This window comes from Macaca thibetana, chromosome 11 (assembly GCF_024542745.1).
Source record: "Macaca thibetana thibetana isolate TM-01 chromosome 11, ASM2454274v1, whole genome shotgun sequence".
Taxonomy (NCBI): Eukaryota; Metazoa; Chordata; class Mammalia; order Primates; family Cercopithecidae; genus Macaca; species Macaca thibetana.
The window spans coordinates 33,442,181-33,462,385 of record NC_065588.1 but is presented as its reverse complement, the minus strand read 5'-3'; the positions used below and the strand labels follow the sequence as shown (position 1 = coordinate 33,462,385).

Genomic DNA, 20,205 nt, shown 5'->3' with positions numbered 1-20,205 from the left:
CACTTGGATCCTGCTTACACATTTTCACGAAGGTCGGAAGCTCCTTCACTTTGCAGGGGTCCGTCCGTGGTCGGTAGGTGGTGGGTGAAGCTGAAGGGCTGCTGCTGAGTTCACGGGCCAGACCCTGGCTCAGCATGACCTCAGTTCATTTTTTATAATGTTTTTCAGTATATTTTTATCCTGTGTTATGGTTTCAATTTTTACATTAAAAATGATCTAAACATTTTTATTTTAGAATTAATTTTTACAATTTTAAATATATAAGGCATTGAAAATTAAATTCTGTGTGGTGATAAATAAGCATTTGTTGTTTTTTAAAGATAACTTTATTGAGATATTATTCACATTTATTATTCAATCTTTGAAAGTGTATAATTCAGTGGTTTTTGGAGTATCCACAGAGTTGTGTAAACATCACAACTAACTTTGAAACATTTTATCACCAAAAAAAATAACCTTTCCATTAGTAGCCACTGCCCATTCCCCAGTTCTTCCTGCCCCCGTCTCCAGATCCTGAAAGCCACGAATCTACTTTTCATCGCTAAGAATTTAGGTACCCTGGAGACTTTGTATAAATGGTGCCTCAGAGTATGTGGTCTTTTGTGACTGGCTTATTTCACTTAACACAATATTTTCCGGGCTCATCTATGTTGTAGCTTGTATCAGTAATGTATTATTTTGTATTGCAAAACAATATTCTATGGTACGGAATACATCACATTTTGTTTATCCATTAATCAGCTGATGGATATTACCACTTTTTGAAAACTAGGAATAATACTGCTATGAATATTAGTGTATACATTTTTGTGTGTGAAAATATGTTTCCAGTTCTCCTGGCTAAATACTAAGAAGTGAATCAGTAGATAACTCATAGGAAGTTATACTTGGTTTTCCAATGTCATTGTACCATTTTTATTTCTACCAGAGGTGCATAAGGGTTCTACATTCTCTTACTGACATGTGTTATATCTGTCTTTTAATAATAGCTATCTTAGTTGATATGAAGTGATATGTTACTATGGTTTTCATTTGCATTTCTCTAATGGCTAATGATGTTGAATATCTTAATGTGCTTAGTGACCATATGTATATCTTCTTTGGGGAAATATCTACTCAAATCCTTTACTCATTTTTTTAAAATTGAGTTATCTGTCTTTTTGTTGTTGACTTATAATCATTCTTTATATTTTCTAGATTAAAGTCCCTCATTATATAAGTGTTTTACAATATTATCTCCAGACCTATCAGTTAGCTTTTTGCATTCTTGATGCATTTTTGAAGTAAAAAAGGTTTAATTTTCATTAAGTTCAAATTATCTATTTTTTAAAATTTTGTCTATTGAGTTTTTGGTGTCAAATTTAAGAAATTATTGTCTAACTGAAGTTCATGAAAATTTATTCCTGTTTTTCTCAAAAAGGTTTATAATTTCAGTTCTTACATTTAGGTCTATGATCTCTTTTGAATTAATTTTTATGTATGGTGTGAAGAAGAAGTACACTTTCATCCTTTTGCATGTGTATACCAGTTGTCTCATCACCATTTGTGGAAAAAATGATTTTTCCCCTACTGAATTGTGTTTGTAACCTTATTGAAAAGTCAATTGCCCATAAATATAAGGGTTTTTTTCTGGATTATCATTTCATCAATCTGTATATCTGTCCTTATCCTAGCACCTCACTGTCTGCATTACTTTAGGGCTTTATAGTAAATTTGATTGGAAGTATGAGACCTTCAAATTTCTTCTTTTTTTATAGATTGTTTGAGTTATTCTGGGTGCTTTGCAGTTCCATCTAAATTTTAGGATCATTGGATTAATTTTTGCAAAAACAGCAGCTGGGATTTTCATATAGATGACATTAAATCTGTATACCAACTTTGCGACTTTGCCTTCTTAACAATAGTAAGTCTTGGATTCATGAACATATCTTTCATTTATTAAGATATTTTAAAATTTCTTTCAGCAATATTTGTATTTTACAAGGCTCAAGTCTTATAAGTATTTTACTATTTTAATGTTCTAAGTGAAATTGCTTTCTTAATTTCATTTTGGATTGCTTATTACTATTGTACAGCAACAATATTTTTATATTGATCTTGAATCCTGAACTTTATGTTAAATTCATTTATTAGCTGTTGTAGTTTCAATATGGATTCCTTAGGATTTTCTGTATATAAGATGATGTCCTCTGCAAACAGAGATAGTTTTACTTCTTCCTTTCCAATCTGGCTGCTTTTTGTTTCATTATTTTTCCCTAATTGTCCTGCCTAGAACCTCCAGTAAAATGTTAAATAGAAGAGGCATGAGTGTACATTGTTGTCTTTTCCTAATCTTTGGGTAAAGCTTTCAGTCTTTCACCATTAAGTACGATGTTAGTTGGGATTTTTGTTTGTTTGTGTGGGAGAGCTGTGAGGAGGGCAATACTTGGTTTTTGTTTTGTGTAAATGCCCTTCATGAGGTTGAGAAAGTTCCTTTGTATTCCTGGTTTGTTTAGTGTTTTTTTTTTTTTTTTAATCATGAATCCCTTTGTTTTTAAAGTAAAGATTTAACAGCCAGAATTCAAGATTGGTAAATAAAATATTTAATCAATATACACAATTATGATTTAGGTTTAAAAAACTTTTAAAAAACTTGAATCATTTTTAAGTTCTCTGTTTTTTGTTTTGTTTGTATTTTGTAGCATGTGAGTTGGCTTTGAAGTTAATCCCAAAAGAAGCACTCCAAAAAAAATTTGCGTAAATGCAGCATTTTGAAATTGTTGGTGAGTCCATAAAAGCAACTATGCAGACAAACAATATATTTTACTTTATAGTCATATTCCATATTCTAGCACTTACTCTTTAATGTTTACAATAAAAAATATTACAAATTCTTCTGCAGAAAACTTACTCAAAAAATTAAATTGAAATTTTCTAGGCCAGCTTTCTGCCAAGAGAGAAACTGAGAATAAAAATTTCCTCAGAACTTACATACTATTTATATCATCATGTATTAATTATATAACTTTGTTGAGTGAAAGAATTGTAATCCTAGTGATTTACAAATCATTTTAATCAATATATCCTCTTTATTGAACTTCTCAAAATAACCAGTAACGTTTATGTGATTTTGGTGTTTAGAAATTGACACAGTACATTCTAAGCACTTAATTCAAACTTGTCAGTACCAGATAAATCCTACTTAAAAACTATTATAGCGCTTCACATGGTCACTAAAAAGCTAAATTGTCATTTTATTCCTGCTCTGTGCCTATAATTATTCTCAGTTCTGGGATGCAGTGGTGAAAAAGTCAGACCTGGCTGTCAGGGAGTTTGTGATCTAGTATGGGAAAGATAGATAGTAAACACATAAATAAACCAGCAAGATAATTTCAGAGAGAGGCCACTGCTGCAGAGATAATAGAATATTCTAATATGATTTAGAATGATTAGAACTTCCTCTGTGAGAATTGAGGAAGAACGTGGTGTAAATGGGAATTTTAGGGAGGTTAATGATGTGCTACGTGAGGTAATTCATCACTTGTTGCCTCTTGAGAAAGGTGTTTTGCTACTTCTTAAGACTTCTAGGGGGCCCAATTATTTTACTTATTAATGAGGCACCAATTCGAAAAAATATTTGACACAGAGTAAAAAGGCTGAGCTGTAACTGATTTATATATCAAATAATCCTAATCCACAGAGTGACGATTATAATTTATATTTGCATAGCATTTTTGAGTACTTTCACATTCACTGCCTCTTTTGAGCATCAGGGCAATCCTTTGATGAAGTAAAACATGATATTATTCTATCAGTAAAAAAAGACACGCTAAGTTCAAAGAGTTTGAGTAAGTTATCCATTACACAGCTGGCAAATTATGGAACTTAAAACAGAACTGTGGGTTTGTTTGTTTGTTTTTTACCTAATTTCAATTAATGCCCTCAATCTATTGTTATTTTAGATTGCTTATTTTGAGTTGACCAGATATTACACCCAAAGTAAGTAAGTATACTACGTAAATTCTTATGGATACTTTTTGGTCTAAAGAACCCATCTAGAAGAGTGGTTCTCAAAGTGTGGTCCCTGGACCAGCAGTATCTGTATCACATGGGAAATTTTTAGAAATGCAAATTCTCAGTCCCCACCTCAAATCAAACGAATTAGAAACTCCAGGAGTGGGGCCTAGCAACTTATGTTTTAACAACCATTCCAAATGATTCTTACACATGCTAAGGTTTGAGATCACAAGTTTAGAAAAGAAACAATGGTTAGTCTCAGATTCCTTATTTTTTTAATTAAAAATAAAAATATTTTGCATTTTAATTTTAACTTCTTTGATAGGCATATACATTATATATATTTGCATAAGTGTTTACATATAAAAACACAGGGCAGTCTTTGAAAATAATGCACTCAATGTCAGGAATTTAAAAGTACTAACATCTATTTTTATAAACGGGGATGCACAAAAAAGGATAATCTTATATGTTTCTGGTAGACATGTGAATTTAAATGTAATTTCACATGGCAGAATTATCTTCCTTGGAAATATAATGTAAATAAAATTATCAGTATTTAAGTAAATATTACAAGTAAATTCACTGCAACATGGCCCATTGTGATAAATAGCTAAAGTAAAAAAAAAAAAAAAAAAAAAAAATCTGCATCAGTAGGGAAATAAGTGAATAAATTATGGTATATCATCATCTTGAAATGTTTCTAGTCATTAAAAATAATTATTCATCATGCCGTACATGCTGGAGATTTAATATACAGCATAGTGACTATCAGTAACAATACCGTATTATTTATTTGAAATATGCTGAGAAGACGGGCATACCTTGTTTTATCGTGCTTCATTTTATTGCACTTCACAGATATTGTGCTGCTTACAAGTTGAAGGTTTGTGGCAACCCTGCCTTGAGCAAGTGTATTGGCACCATTTTGCCAACAGCATGTGCTTACTTCATGTCTGTCACATTTTCATAATTTTTGCAATATTCAAACATTTTCATTATTATATTTTTTATGATAATATGTGATCAGTGATTGATACAGTGTGGATATTTGTCCTGACCAAATCTCATGCTGAAATGTAATCCCCGGTGTTGGAGTTGGGGCCTGATGGAAGGGGCTTGGATCATGAGGATAGATCCCCCATAAATGGCTTGGGCCATTCTCTTAGTGATAAGTGAGCTCTCTCTCTAAGTTCATACAAGATCTGGTTGTTTAAGTGTGTGGCACCTCTACCCCCAATTCCCTCTCTCTTGCTCCTGTTTTCACCATGTGACATGCAAGTTCCCACTTCAGCTTCCACCGTAAAAGTTCTCTAAGCCATCCCCAGAAACAGATGCTGGCATTTTGCTTCCTCTACAACCTGCAGAACTGTGAGCCAATTAAATCTCTATTCTTATAAATTATCTAGTCTTAAGTATTTCTTTATAGCTATGCAACAATCGCCTAACACAGTGATCTTTGATATTACCATATTGTTTCGAAGTACGATAAACCACACCCATAAAAGACAGCAAAATAATTAATAAATATTTTGTGTGTTCTGACTGCTTCATCAACCCGCGATCTCCTATCTCTCTCCCTCTCATTGGGTCTCTTTATTCCCTGAGATACAATACTAAAATTAGGCCAACTACTAACTCAAAAACGGCCTTCAAGTGTTTAAGTGAAAGGAAGAGTCACACATCTCTCACTTTATTTTATTTATTATTATTATTTTTTTAATGTATTTATTTCTTGAGACAGGGTCTCACTCTATCACCCAGGCTGGCGTGCAGTGGCGCAATCTCAGTTCATTGCAGTTTCCGCCTCCGGGTTCAAGAGATTCTCCTGCTTCAGTCATCCAAGTAGCTGGGATTACAGGAGTGCAATACCATGTCCGGCTAATGGAGATGGTGTTTCACCATGTTGTCCAGAATTCCTGAACTCAAGGGATCCGCCCACCTTGGTCTCCCAAAGTGCTGGGATTACAGGTGTGAGCCACCGCACCAGGCCGCATCTCTCACTTTAAATCAGATGCTAGAAATGATTATGCTTAGTGAAGAAGGCACGTCTAAAGCCAAGACAGTCTGAAAGCTAGGCCTCCTGCATCAGTTAGCCAAGTTATGAATACAAAGAAAAAGTTATTGAAAGAAATTACAAGCGCTACTCTAGTGAACATATAAATGATAAGAAAGTGAAAACAGGCCAGGTGCGGTGGCTCACGCCTGTAATCCCAGCACTTTGGGAGGCCGAGGTGGGTAGATCACGAGGTCAGGAGATCGAGACCATCCTGGCGAATACAGTGAAACCCTGTCTGTACTAAAAATACAAAAAAATTAGTCGGGCGTGGTGGCGGACGCCTGTAGTCCCAGCTACTCAGGAGGCTGAGGCAGGAGAATGGCCTGAACCCGGGAGGCGGAGCTTGCAGTGAGTGGAGATCCCGCCACTGCACTCCAGCCTGGGCAACAGAGTAAGACTCCTTCTCAAAAGAAAAAAGAAAACAGCCTATTGCTGATATGAAGAAAGTTTTGCTGGTCTGGATAGAAGATCAAACCTCCACAATATTTCCTCAATCAAAACTCTAATCCAGAACAACGCCCTAACTTGCTCTAGGTCCTTGAAGGCTGAGAGAGGTGAGGGAGCTGCAGAAGAAACCTTGTAAGCTAGCAGAGACTGGTTCATTAGGTTTAAGGGAAGAAGCCATCTCCACAATATAAAGTGCAAGGTGAAGCAACAAGTGCTGATGTAGAAGCTGCAGCAAGTTATCCAGAAGATCTAGCTAAAATCACGGATGAAGGTGGCTACACTAAACAACAGATTTTCAATGTAGATGAAACAACCTTCTATTAGAAGAAGATGCCATCTAGGACTTTCATAGGAGACAGGAGAAGTCAGTGCCCGGCTTCAAAGGACAAGCTGACTCTCTTATTAAGGGCTAGTGAAGCTGGTGGCTTTAAGTGATAATCAAGGCTCATTTACCGTTTCAAAACTCTTAGGATCCTTAAGAATGATACTAGATCTGCTCTGCCTGTGTTCCCTAAATGGAACAAGAAAGCCTGGATGACAGCACATCTGTTTATAGCATGGTTTCTTGAATATTTTAAGCCCACTGTTGAGACTTAATGCTCAGAAAAAAGAGTCCTTTCAAAATATTACTGTTCATTGACAATGCATCTAGAAATCCAAGGGCTCTGATGGAGATGTACAAAGAGATTAATGTTGTTTTCACGACTGCTGCCCATGTACCAAGGAGTAATTTTGATTTTCAAATCTTTTATTTCAGAAATACTTTTTGTTGTTGTTGTTGTTGTTTGGGGGTTTTATAAATGATGATTTATTAAGCTTTTGTTCTTCTTCCATTTTGATACATTTCCTGTACATGGCTCTCGAGGTTCTTTTTTTTTTTTTAACTTTATTTTAGATGCAGGGGGTACATATGCAGGTTTGTAACCGGGGTATATTGCATGATGCTAAGGTTTGGGGTCCAAATGAGCCCATCACTCAGGTACTCAGCATAGTACCCAATAGTTCATTTTTCAATCCTTTCTGTCCTCCTTCCTCCACCCAGTAGTCTCCAGTGTCTATTGTTGTCATCTTTATGTCCATGAGTACCCAATGTTTAGCTCCCACTTATAAGTGAGAGCATGCAGTATTTGGTCTTCTGTCCCCGCATGAACTCACTCAGGATAATGGCCTCCGGCTGCATACTTGTTGCTGCAAAGGACATGAATATTTAAGAAATACTCTTGATAAGGGCACAGCTGCCATAGATGGTGAACCTCTGATGGATCTGGGCAAAGTAAATATAAAGACCTCTGGAAAAGATTCATCCTTCCAGATGCCATTAAGAAGACTCATGATTCATGGAGGCAGCCAAAATATAAATATGAACAGGAGTTTGGAAGAAATTGATTCCAGCCCTCATGGATGACTTTGAGGGGTTCAAGACTTCTGTGGCAGAAGTAACTGCAGATGTGGTACAAATAACAAAAGAACTAAAATTAGAGGTGAAGCCTGAAGATGTGAATTACTGCACTCTCATGATAAAACCTGAGCACAGGAAGAGTTGCTTCTTACAAATGAGCAAAGAAAGTGGTTTCTTGAGATGGAATCTATTCCTGATGAACATGCAGGAAACACTGTTATAATGACAACAAAGTATTTGGAATATTCCATAAATTTAGTTGATAAAGCGGCAACAGGATTTAAGAGGATTGGTTTCAATTTTGGACAAAATTCTTCTGTGGGTAAAATGATATCACAAAGCACAGAAAAAATCTTTTGTGAAAGGAAGAGTTGACTGGTGCAGCAAACTTCATTGCTGTCTGTCACCAGCAAAAAAAAGACTACAACTCGCTAAAGGCGCAGATGATCATTAGAATGTTTTAGCAATAAAGTATTTTTTAATTAAGGCATGTATATTGCTTTTTAGACATAGTACTATTGCACACTTAATAGACTACAGTATGTGTCAAGATAAATTGTATAAGCACTGGGAAACCAAAAATGTACTGTGACTTTTTGATGATATTTTGTGGCTTTATTACGATATTCACTTTATTGAGGTGATCTGGAACCAAATCCACAATATCTCCCAGGTATTCCTGGAGATCTGTAGTGTCTTCACTAACTTACTCTACACACACAAAATGGTAACTATGAGTAATGATGGATATATTATTTAAATTAATTGTAATCATTTCACAATGTATAGCTATAGCAAATCATCACATTATACACCCTGAATGTGTACTTTTTTAATTTGTCAATTATACCTCAAAAAAGCAAGAAAAAATAATTCATTAAACTACCACAGTTAAATTGAAGGGATTTTCATTAGTTATAGTTAGGTAAAAAACTGCATCATTTTGGAAAATAGACAACAGAGTAACACGTATACATCTGTGTATCCATATGCTTATTTACTTACATGGGAGAGGAAAAGAATATGACAAGGTTCATTCTAGGTTCTTAGATGGTATAACTAGTAGGGTCATGGATTGGTTGCTAATGTGAATGAAGAAGTAGATAAAGGCCATACTTTTATCATTTCACTCTTTTATCAATTCACCTTCCTGGCTGACTGATCCCTTAATACCTTTCTGCCTACTCTGTAGACACCTTATGAGGATAGATGAGAAGCCTCAGCATACAGCAATGGCTAAGACCCTAATTCTGCAACTTAAGGTCTGAATTGGAATCCAGACTCTACTATCAATGGCTATATACCCTAAGAAAGGCTACTGAAACTCTCTAAGGTGTTTTTTTTTTTACCTGTACAAAACAAATAAAAATATCTATTACACAAGTTTATTGTGAAAATTAAATAGTAAATGTATGTAAAAAGCTTAGAACTATGTCTGTCACTATTCTAAATGAGCTAATATATAAGATATTAATACTATAACAATTAGCTTGAAAGTACTTAGTTTTTTATAGCTTATATATCTAATAATAATTATGATTATGATTATTAAGCATAGATATAAAACATATAACACAGACATGACACAAAACAGGTATCAAGAGTTTGTGACTGTTCCTGAGATACAAATGGACATCTTTTTCCTTCTGGGTCTTCTTCCTCCCTGGGAATAGAACAGTTTACTAGCTTCTATTACATACCCTGGTGATATGGTTTGGCTCTGTCCTCACCCAGATCTCACCTTGAATTGTAATAATCCCCATGTGTCAAGGGCTGGGCCAGGTGAAGATAATTGAATCATGGGGGTGGTTCCCCCCATACTGTTCTGATGGTAGCAAGCCTCATGAGATCTGATGGTTTTATAAATAGGAGATCCCCTGCACAAGCTCTCTTGCCTGCCACCACGTAAGATATGACTTTGCTCTTCATTCACCTTCTGCCATGACTGGGAGGCCTCCCCAACCATGTGGAACTGTAAGTCAATTAAGCCTCTTTCCTTTATAAATTACCCAGTCTCAGGTATGCCTTTATTAGCAGTGTGAGAACAGACTAATATACTATATATTTCTGAAATAAGTAACTAATGGCTCTTATTACTGATGATAACTACAGAGAAAGAGATAGGGTTAAGAAGTGACATATTAATCTACTCATTAACAAATGCTTATTGAATAACTATTACTGCTGGCACAGTGTGAAGCACTAGAAAAAGAGCAGTGATAAAGCAATATATGTTCCCTTCCTTCCAGAGCTTACAAGAAATTATTTGACTTTATGATTTGTGCTGCAAAGGAGAAATTGAGGATGAAAAGAAAGTACATGGTCAACTCAGAAAACAATAAAGAAGACAGACAGAAGTCAGGTCAGTAAGGCTTTACAGACCACGCTGAAGGTATTCAATAAATCCAAAGCACAATTGGAAGCCACAGGAAAGTTTTAAATAGTGGCACAATGAGAATTGCCTTTTTAAATAGCTAAACATGATAAATTAAGAATTTGCGTGCTTGTGTTCCTGCTCCTGAAATGACACTGCAATGACAGTAAAGCAATAAAAGGCTATAAACCCCAAAGAACAAAAAGACTAAAAAGACAAAAGATGTTAATAGATTTAGAAGATGGAAGTCGGTGAAGAAGCAGTCACTAACTTGCTAAGCAGAGGGAGCTTAAACCTCTAGAGGCAGACAGCAATGAGAAGCTAGTGATTCACCCCAGAGAGACCCAGAAAAAAATAGAGATGGAGACACCTCATATTCATTCTGAAGAAGGTGGAGGTAAGACAAGAGGCTAAAAAGGCAGGGGTTGGGGGTCAATGTAATTCTTAAGATGTCTTGAAGCTTAAGTCTCCACCCACACATCCTTAATTATTACCCTTCCCCAAATTGTAAATAAAATAGGGTTGTTTTTTGTGTTTTATTTTGCCCAGAAATATTAACCTTGAAAGGCTCTAGATCCCAGATATCAGACCCAAAAAAGGACAGAGTCAGGGGACATACTGAAGAAGGAGGATTAAGTAAAAGCACGCAGATTTTAATTATTACCTTTACATCCCTGGTGAGAGACTAGATAGTCCCTCTCTGAAAAGAATTTAATCACTCCAGAGAATAAAGCTGTTGATACTGATATTTGGGGTGTTCCAATTAAAAATACAGCTCAGTTATGAATTGCCCTTCAGTGATGCTCACTGGTTCTATGTCTTACTGATGCACTTGGTCCTGCAAATCCATATTACAGTGTTTTTAAATGGAAGCCCAGGGATCAGCAGACACCTGAGAAAAAATCCTCCAACATAAAGAACAGAACAACAACAACAAAAAGAATTATTCAGAGAAAAAGATGACAAGACTGAAACGAGGGTGAAAGGGTGTTAAATATACATAATGAATATGGTCAGAGAAAGAAGAAAAGATTTTGCATTCATGAAATAAGAAAAAATAATCACTAACCCAAAAAGTGTGCAGATCTTAGAACTATAAGACATGAAATTGTAGTAGTTTAATAGAAGGCTCAGAGGACAACGTCAAGGAAATCTCCCCAAAATTAGAGCACAAGGAGTAGGGTGACAAAAATGGAAAACAGAAGAGAAGTGAAAATTGGAAATTTAGTCCTGATAGTCAAAAATCCAACAAAAAAGGAGTTCTAGTAAGGGACTGCACAGAAAAAATGGAAGTTAGAACATTACTGAAGGAATAAATCAATAGAATTTCTCAGAATTGAAGAACTCAAAACTGAGTCTCAGATTGAAATGCTCACTGGGTATCCATCAGGAAAAATGAACAAATTGAACATAATGGAAAAAGAGAAGACACCAAATCTTCCAGAGTGATGAATTGGGTTGTATTAAAAGGATCTGGAGGCCTGGGGACAGTGGCTACTGCCTGTAATCCTAGCACTTTGGGAGGCCAAGGTGGCCTGATCGCCTGAGGTCAGGAGTTTAGGATCAGCCTGGCCAACATGGTGAAACCCTGCCTCTACTAAAAATACAAAAAATTAGCTGGGCGTGGTGGCGGGCACCTGTAATCCCAGCTACTCTGGAGGCTGAGGCCGGAGAATTGCTTGAACCAGGGAGGCAGAGGGTGCAATGAGCCGAGATCGAACCATTGTACTCCAGCCTAGGCAATAAGAGCGAAACTCTGTCAAAAGGAAGGAAGGAAGGAAGGGAGGGAGGGAGGGAGGGAGGGAGGGAGGGAGGGAAGGAAGGAAGGAAGGAAAGAAGGAAGGAAGGAAGGAAGGAAGGAAGGAAGGAAGGAAGGAAGGAAGGAAGGAAGGAAGGAAGGAAGGAAGGAAGGAAGGAAGGAAGGAAGGATCTGGAGTCAAAACTGGACTTCTTAGTACGGACACCCTTCTGTGCAAGACAGAAGTTTTGTCATCATCACCAGCGGGGAGTGAGTGGCAATTCCATTTTCTGAATTGAGGAATATAGGAGCGGCCCCAAGTGTATACAGAAAGTTACAACTGGGATGTTATGAATCTGAGCTGCCAATAAAATACAAAAAAGGAAAGCAGTAACACTTTAAGTAAGTTAAAATTTAATAATTTTCTGTGATCTTCATTCAGCCTAAGCTTAGCTGCTCTGAGATTTCTTCATTTACCCACTCTCTTAGTTCCTGTCTTGGAGGTCAAATAATATTTAAAATTAGAGTCTTAGAGTGATTCCCAAGTTCCCCTCACCTTAGGGAGATCTCTGCCTAACAAGCTAACTCTCACTCCTCCACGATGTGAATGAGAAAGAGGAAGAAGAAATTGGAAGAGGATTGAGCAAGCAGGGAAATCACAGTGTTTTGAATGTTTAAAATTGTCACTTAAACAGATATGCTTAGCTCACGTGGGTTTTTCTTGGGCTCCTTATTTCCAAACCAGTCCCTCCTCTACATAACTTAGAGGTCATCCAGAAGGAAGCTGTGACAGAGATCATTACAGCCAGCATTTTTTTGACTAACAATGGCTACTATAGTACTTAGCACAGCCTACAGTGCTCGGTAAATATCAGTCTAACCTGCACTCCTCTCCTTTTACTATTTCACCAATTCCTTCAGAGTGTGAGTGGGGAAGTAAATACAAATCTGTATTTCTTGGTTTACTTTTTAGGTTCTTGGTAGTTGAAATAGTTGGAAAAAAAATTTAAAGACTGAAAGTTGAAATTCTTGTCATCTTATCCTTCAGCATTGAAAAAGATGATCTTCAATGCAGTTTTTACTTTGCCCAAAATTCTTGCCTGAGCTTTTAGTTAGTGACAAAAAAAAAAAAACTGTTTTGATTCACCTGCTAATGAGCTGTGAGATAGTCCAAAGAACAAAGAAAAAAATCAAAACCTGTGATATTCATTTTAGATGAAAGAAATTTTTTTTCAGAGAAATGAATTCAGAAAATCGAATATCCAAGTGAAATTAACTCTTCTTGTTGTGAAAACACAACAGTAAGGCCAGGAACAGCATAAACAAATACCAGGAAAGTTATTTTCAGAATTTGTTTACTTAATATTTAACGCTGAAATCAAACACAAGAGGGTCATTAGGAAGATCTTCTGCATTACTCCACTTAAGCAATTAGATTCTGTAAGTAGTATAAAGATAATTACTCATTTGGTCCTCCTACACAGCAATTAGTTCATATGGTAAATATGAAAGTACAGCATTGCATTGCAGGTTGTTTTCTACCAGTCTGTCTGTGTAGACTGTAGCAGAATGGGGGGCAAAAGGCAATTGGAAAGGGCCTTATTAAAATGTGTTACTTAACTTTGTAGATACAGTAGATGTTTAATTTTTTTTTGATTGACAGTGAAATTATTTCTTTAGACAATGACTGAAAAACCACCCGGGTCAGTGTGCATAAAAACAAAACTCAGATAGAGACTGCAGATTTTAGTTTGTCTTAATTCATGGTAAAAAATAGTCCTAGTTAAACCAATTATCCTATGGATCAGGTCAAAATTATTCAACTAATGAATGCTTCCCTACTGGAGTGCTATGGCTAATATTTATAGTAGGTTTACCGTAGTGCCCGTGCAAAGGAAATAATTTACCATGAACTGTTTAGCCGTTTTTAAAAAAGACTACTTATTCTACTAGTATAGACATGCCAACAAGTTCAATACATCCCACTTCAAAAATAAAGAATCCCTCATCACAAGAGGGTTAAATCAATCCTCAGGTTATGATATGGGATGAAACTCCGCCCGAAAACAGTTTAAAAACCATGTAAACACATTATTATATCCTGAAGCCCGTGTTTATTAATTTTATTTTGTCGCTTTAGTTCTAGTGATTTGCACGCATTTGCATTAAAGAATTATAAGAATAGGTGAGCTTAAGACATACGAATCAAAATCTCCCATTTCACAGACTCAGGCAAAGACCCGAAAGCAGGCCGGGCACGGTGGCTAGTGCCAGTAATACCAGCATTTGGGGAAGCTAAGGCGGTAGGATTGATTGAGCAAAGGAGTTCGAGACCAGCCAGGGCACCATAGTGAGATCCCTGTCTTTACAATAAGTTAAAAAAAAAAAATGCCGCCTGGAGTCCCTGGAGTCCTAGCTACTAGGGAGGCTGAAGTGGGAGGAACACCAAGACCTGAAAGCAGCTTCAAGGTTAGGCTGAGATGTGTGACAGATTTGAACTTAATCCTGTTCCCTTTAACACCCATGTCTTGTTTTAAGTCGCTAAGAAGGTAGATGGAGAGAGTCAAGTTGTGCATTCTCAATCTCCAATTACGGATTAATCAACAGAATCTTATCTGATTATTAGTACAAATAACATTTTATTTTGTGACCTACCTAAGAGGGTTTGCTTATTCATGCATTCATTTTTTTAAATTAACTTTTTCAGTTTTTCTTCGATTGGGATGACTTTTCCAGAAGGGCAGAAGCAGATAGCACAAAAAGTAGAATACATGCGTGGAAAAGTTGGAGAGACAAAGGCGGCGGGGATGGCTGCACTGATGCAGGGAAAGGTACTGGGAAAACGGAGAGGGCTCCTCGGGCCAGCTCTGGGCAACGATGAGCAACTCCAGCCTCGGCAGGGGCGCCGGGCCGCCAGCCCTCCCTCGCGAGTCCGTTCTCCAGAGGACGCGGGGAGCTGGGTCTGCGCGCTCTGCCGCCAGTCACCCCGCGCCCGCGCCGGGCTGCTATTGGACGCGTCGCCGCCAGGCACCCGCCAGAAACACCAGTGTGCTGGGGGCAGGAGGGGGGCGTGCTTGCGAGTCGAGGGCTTTGGCTTTTTTACGGCTCCCCCCTCCCCTCGGCACTCCATGGCGGGTCTCTAGTTCCAGCTCGCCTCGGCTCGCTCGCGCGGCGGGAGAGTTGGCGCAAACCTCGCCGCAGCCGCAGCCTCCTCGCGCGCCTCTTCTTCCCCTGCGCCCTCCGCTCCCGCTATGGGACTAACGTGGGGCTCCTAAGAGTTGCCGGCTCTCAGCTGCGCGCTCTCCAGCTAAAGTCACGGCAGGCGGACTATGGCTTAGGACGCCAGAGGGGTTAGTCTAGAGGTCGGGAAGAAGAAAACACGGCTAACTGGGGAAAAAAAGAGAAAACGAAAGAAAAGCCAAACGATGAGTTTCCACAAGGAGGACGGAGTGAACGGTCTGTGCCAGAAGGCGCTGCACATCGTCACCGAGCTGTGCTTCGCGGGCCAGGTGGAATGGGAGAAGTGCTTGGGCATCTTCCCTCGGGACAGGGGCAGCCAGGGCGGAGGCAGCACAGGTAACCGGGAGGGCTCCGCTCGCCTCCTCGCGCTCCGCTGGGACCCCGAGCGCTCGGCTGCAAGCTCCGGGGTTCTGCGCCTCCCGCGCCGCTCCCGGGGCATATTTGGGGCGCCGCGCTTTCCTACCTCGCTCCCTCCTTCGCTCAGCTCCTGGCGACTTCGAGGGTGGGGCGTTTGGGTTTTGTTTCCTCCTGTCCACCTGCAGGGCTTCTCCCATTCTCTGGTCCGCTTCCCGCCTCCCGGCGCCGTCTCCCGCTCCCAGGCTCGCCGCGCCTCTCGGCGCTCTCCCACGCCTCCCATCTCGCTCCCGGAGTGGAGAGGTGAGTGCGGGCGGTGACTGCGCCGGGAAGGCTCGCGGCTCGGCTGCTTGTGGGGGCGGCTCACCTGTGGGACTGGGGCTGCTCTCGCTCGTTAACCAGCCTCTGGTCCCGGCCTTTTTGATGGGGGCCAGGCGGGACGGACAATCTATGCTTGGACGCAGAACTCCCTCGCAGAGGTGGCTGCCTTGGCCTCCGAGGTAACTCGCGGCTGCAACCTTTCGGGTACTTGACAATTTCTAAAGCCCTTTTAATATATGTGATTTTCTAGGGTTTCATGACAAAGTTGGTAAAACAGCAGGGATTATTGATCCCATTTGTGAGGCGACACCTAAAGCTCAGAGCACATATCGAAGAAGTGGAAGAGAGGGGAAACGTTTAAAATCCCTAGCACACGCACGCTCTCATACATCCAACTCACAGACGTCCTCCCTACCCTTCAGGAAACTAGGAAGTGGGCTGGATGGAGGAGGATATCGACCGTCGGAAATCTGGAGATGGAAAAAAGTCTCAAGTGGATTTTCCTCAAGGCTTGGGGGTGGAAAGAATCGAATCCGAGTCACTGTTTGGGTCACCATTGGGGAAAAGGTTGGTGTGTCCAGCCTGCTGTGCTGCTCGGGCGCACGCGAGGTGGATCAGAGCCGCTTGGGAGGGTCACTTGTTGCACTAGGAGTCAAAAAACACTGCTTTCGGGATTTTCGGCTGGAAGGTTGCCATTCCTTCTCTAGGTTCTTTCCCTTTGCTTTTCCTGTCATTTTGATCTCCTGGCGGAATTTGAAGCGTTGAAGGTAGTCAGGGCAACAAGAGCTGAACAGCCAGGCTCGGGGTAGAGCAGGACAACATGGAGCCCTGCGTGCTGGGAGGGAGCAAAGCTGGGCACATTTAGTGAATCTCCTCCACCACTACCCCTGCGTCAAAGCCAAGCGGGGAGCGGGAATGGGTTTAGTTTAGCTTTTACGTTCCGTCGTTCACATGAGTAGCTGCAGGATTTGGAATTCTCTGATCCACGGCAACGCGAGCCAAGGGGGCTCTGTCTGCACTTGGCAGAGCTTGAAGAGATGCCGCTGTTTGGACCCTGGAACGGAAAACTTTAAAATTTTGTCAGTGCATAAACACAACTGATAATCATTTCCATTCGTTCAGTAGGTGTTAAATTCCTAGGAGTGTATGAAACTCAGTGGAAGGCACTGGTGGGCATGTTGTATTCTGTGTCGTGTGTATCGTTGCTAAGTATGAGGTAAAGACCAGTATAGTGTGACCTCAGAGTCCTCTGTGGTGATATTAGGTAAGCTTTTCTGAAACGTCTTTAGTGACACACGTGCTAAAGGTAACACTGAGAGAAGAGGCTACGGTGGACGAAATTAGAGTATTTAAGTTTGAAGACTGTGCTTTGGTAATTGAATAGTTGATGCTGTGAATAAAACTACTGATTTTCCTCTTTCCTGCCCTTTTGTGATCACACACCAAATAGGGGTTGCCCGGGTCTCAGATTGGCTAGTAATGAGGAAAATATGTGAAAATTAGAAACCAAATCCCAACTTCTAAACCTGTCCAAAATGCACAACTATATCAGTTTCAGATAAAATACAGTATATGAATTATAGAAATGGTTCTCAGTTTTTCCTAATCACCACAAGAAGTAGTTGTAGTCTAAATTCCTTTTGAACTTTTCTCCTTGGGAATAAAAAGTGAGAAAATTAGCCTAAAACAATTGTGAGAATATTTTCCTCCCCTTAGGAGGAAAAATAGACTACATAATATATATTTCTTAGCCACTCAGCGTCACACTGTTCTTCAAAGTAGATTTTCTTATAACTTTGTGCCCTCATGCTTGTTATTATAGGTTCCTAAATAAAGCACTTCCAGTGATCCTTCTACTCATTGTTTAATGAGAAGGGCATTTTTGGTAGGAAGACATCAACAATGTTGAATGGCACAGTGCTTATTTACTTTGAAAGTTAATCAGCACTGCCCAGATGGTATTAGTTGTTCTAACATTACAGTAATAATTACAAGCTCCAAAATTGTGTATATTTTTAATTCCTTCACATAGAGATAGAGGGAGAGAAATTCAGGTAATTCCAGTTAAAGTCATTCTACATGAAGGGAGTTACAAATCACATATATAAGTAAGATATTATCTTACTGGTTTTGTAAATGTCAGTGAAGTGCAAGCATCACCATTCTTTTTACCATATCAGTAGCAGAAGCAGCAGCAGTATTGTTGCCATTGAGGATTTCACAATCACAGTATGATCGCAATATGACCAATCTCATACTTTAATGAAATTGGTGAAGACTTACACTAAAGTTGCCAACACAGGTACATTTACTCTTTTGGCGTAGTTTATCAGAGTCATTATATGTGCCAGCATTACTAATATTCTAGAAAGTTCACCATGTGCAATTGTTAGAATATCAGATATGTTGAGTCTTTTTACCACAGATTCTCTCCCTCTCCCCAAATAAATATATCACCCACTAAATTCATCTCAATGCACAATATGATTTGATATTAGAATGCTTAGGGAAAATACAAAGCAATATATTGGGCTCAAAAGTTATTTTTCAGGCATACTGTGACTGAATATATATAATCGTTTTTAAACTGGATTTAGCTTAATGTCTGGTTACTCCTTAATTGCTGCTTGAATGCTTATCAATTTCAAGGAACCTATGTTGCTTAAAAGGCACACCTCATAAATCACAGCTAATCAAGCCCACTTAAGCTCATTCACTTGAGCTCACATCACAATTGTATAGATCTAACCTTAATGTAAAGATTTTCGTAAGCATTTAATTCATTCATGTTCTAATTTTGCATGTTTACACAATTTTAATTTGGGACTAAAATTTCTAAAATAAAAATTTATACAAAATTCTTTTAAATTCATACGTGTGTTCTTCCGTTTCTTAGAGGTAGGGATAATAAGTAGGTATATGGCAAATAATTTTATTAAAGTACTTACCTGATAAGAAAAGGGATAGTTAAGTAAAATTTTAAGAATTACATCATAATTTCCCTCTAAGATCAAGGCATAGTGGGTCTACGATAAAGGTTTAAAATTAGTAGAGGGACTTCATAGTAGAGGGACAAACCAAATGACTACCCAATTAATTGAGTTATCATTTTTTTAATCACCATAACAGAGTTTTACACATCCTAGTGATTGTATAAAGAATTCCAATTTACAAACATATTATCAGCAGAATTTTTTCCTTGAGACTTGTAGGTCTGTAAAAGAATAATAGAGCCACAGTGAATTCAAAATGATAGGCCCATTTGAAGAAGGATATATAAGAGGGTATTTTTCCTTCCTCCACATTGTCACTCCACTGCAGAGTGGCCAGCTTCTGCTATGTCTAGCCTCATTGTCACATGATCATCAATACACCTTGTGCTTGGTCTGATTTACTTCAAACGGAAATGGAGACCTATCTTCAAAACCAAAGAGGTCTCAGCAAACATTTATTCTTCTTAATTCCCAGTATGTTAGCAGTATTGGCAGGAATTTCTTTTGGCTTTAACCTTTTCTTTTTCCTTTGTGACAAATTAAAAGCTGTATTTCCTTTTTCTATGAACTATGAGTCTCTGACATCTAATTCTCATGAGTGATTTTGTATACCAAGTTCAAATCACATTTAAAAAATTTTAAATTTTGGTTTTCTGAAAAAAATTGGTAATTGTTTGAGATGCACCTGCATTCATTTACAAGCTTTTTTAAATACAAAATTCCGGCAGAAAACAATCATTACCATAAATGTTTAATGTAATTTCCAATGTCAATTAAAATCATTTCTATTTTGAACATATGATTATATTCTTCCCGATCTACGTTTTATTCCACTAACGATGTACACATTAAGTCAATAGCATGTCAGCTCTTTGAGGGCAGGGACTTGTTAATTATTTTATCCTCAGTGCCTAGAAAAATCTGTGGTTCATACTAGCTACTTTATTTATTTATTTATTTGCTTATTATTTTTATTTTATTTTTTTTAAGACAGAGTTTCACTGTTGTTGCCCAGGCTGGAGTGCAATGGTGGGATCTCTGCTCATCACAACCTCCGTCTCCCAGGTTCAAGCGATTCTCCTGCCTCAGCCTCCCGAGTAGCTGGGATTATAGGCATGTGCCACCACACCCAGCTAATTTTGTGTTTTTAGTAGAGACGGGGGTTTTCTCCATACTGGCCAGGCTGGTCTCAAACTCCCAACCTCAGGTGATCCACCCGTCTCGGCGTCCCAAAGTGCTGAGATTACAGGCATGAGCCACCGCACCCAGCCCAATTAATATTTT

At 38.7% G+C, this 20,205-nt stretch overlaps 1 protein-coding gene across 1 annotated transcript in view; it reads left to right on the top strand.

Moving 5' to 3' along the window:
• The first annotated feature begins 15,136 nt into the window (after positions 1 to 15,136).
• The window catches only part of SYT10 (synaptotagmin 10), a 68,405-nt gene continuing 63,336 nt past the window's right edge, over positions 15,137 to 20,205 (top strand). Inside the window, exon 1 of the mRNA XM_050750082.1 lies at positions 15,137 to 15,589. Coding sequence (XP_050606039.1) covers positions 15,439 to 15,589 — 151 coding nt within the window. The 5' untranslated portion in view covers positions 15,137 to 15,438. The remainder of the gene's footprint in view (positions 15,590 to 20,205) is intronic.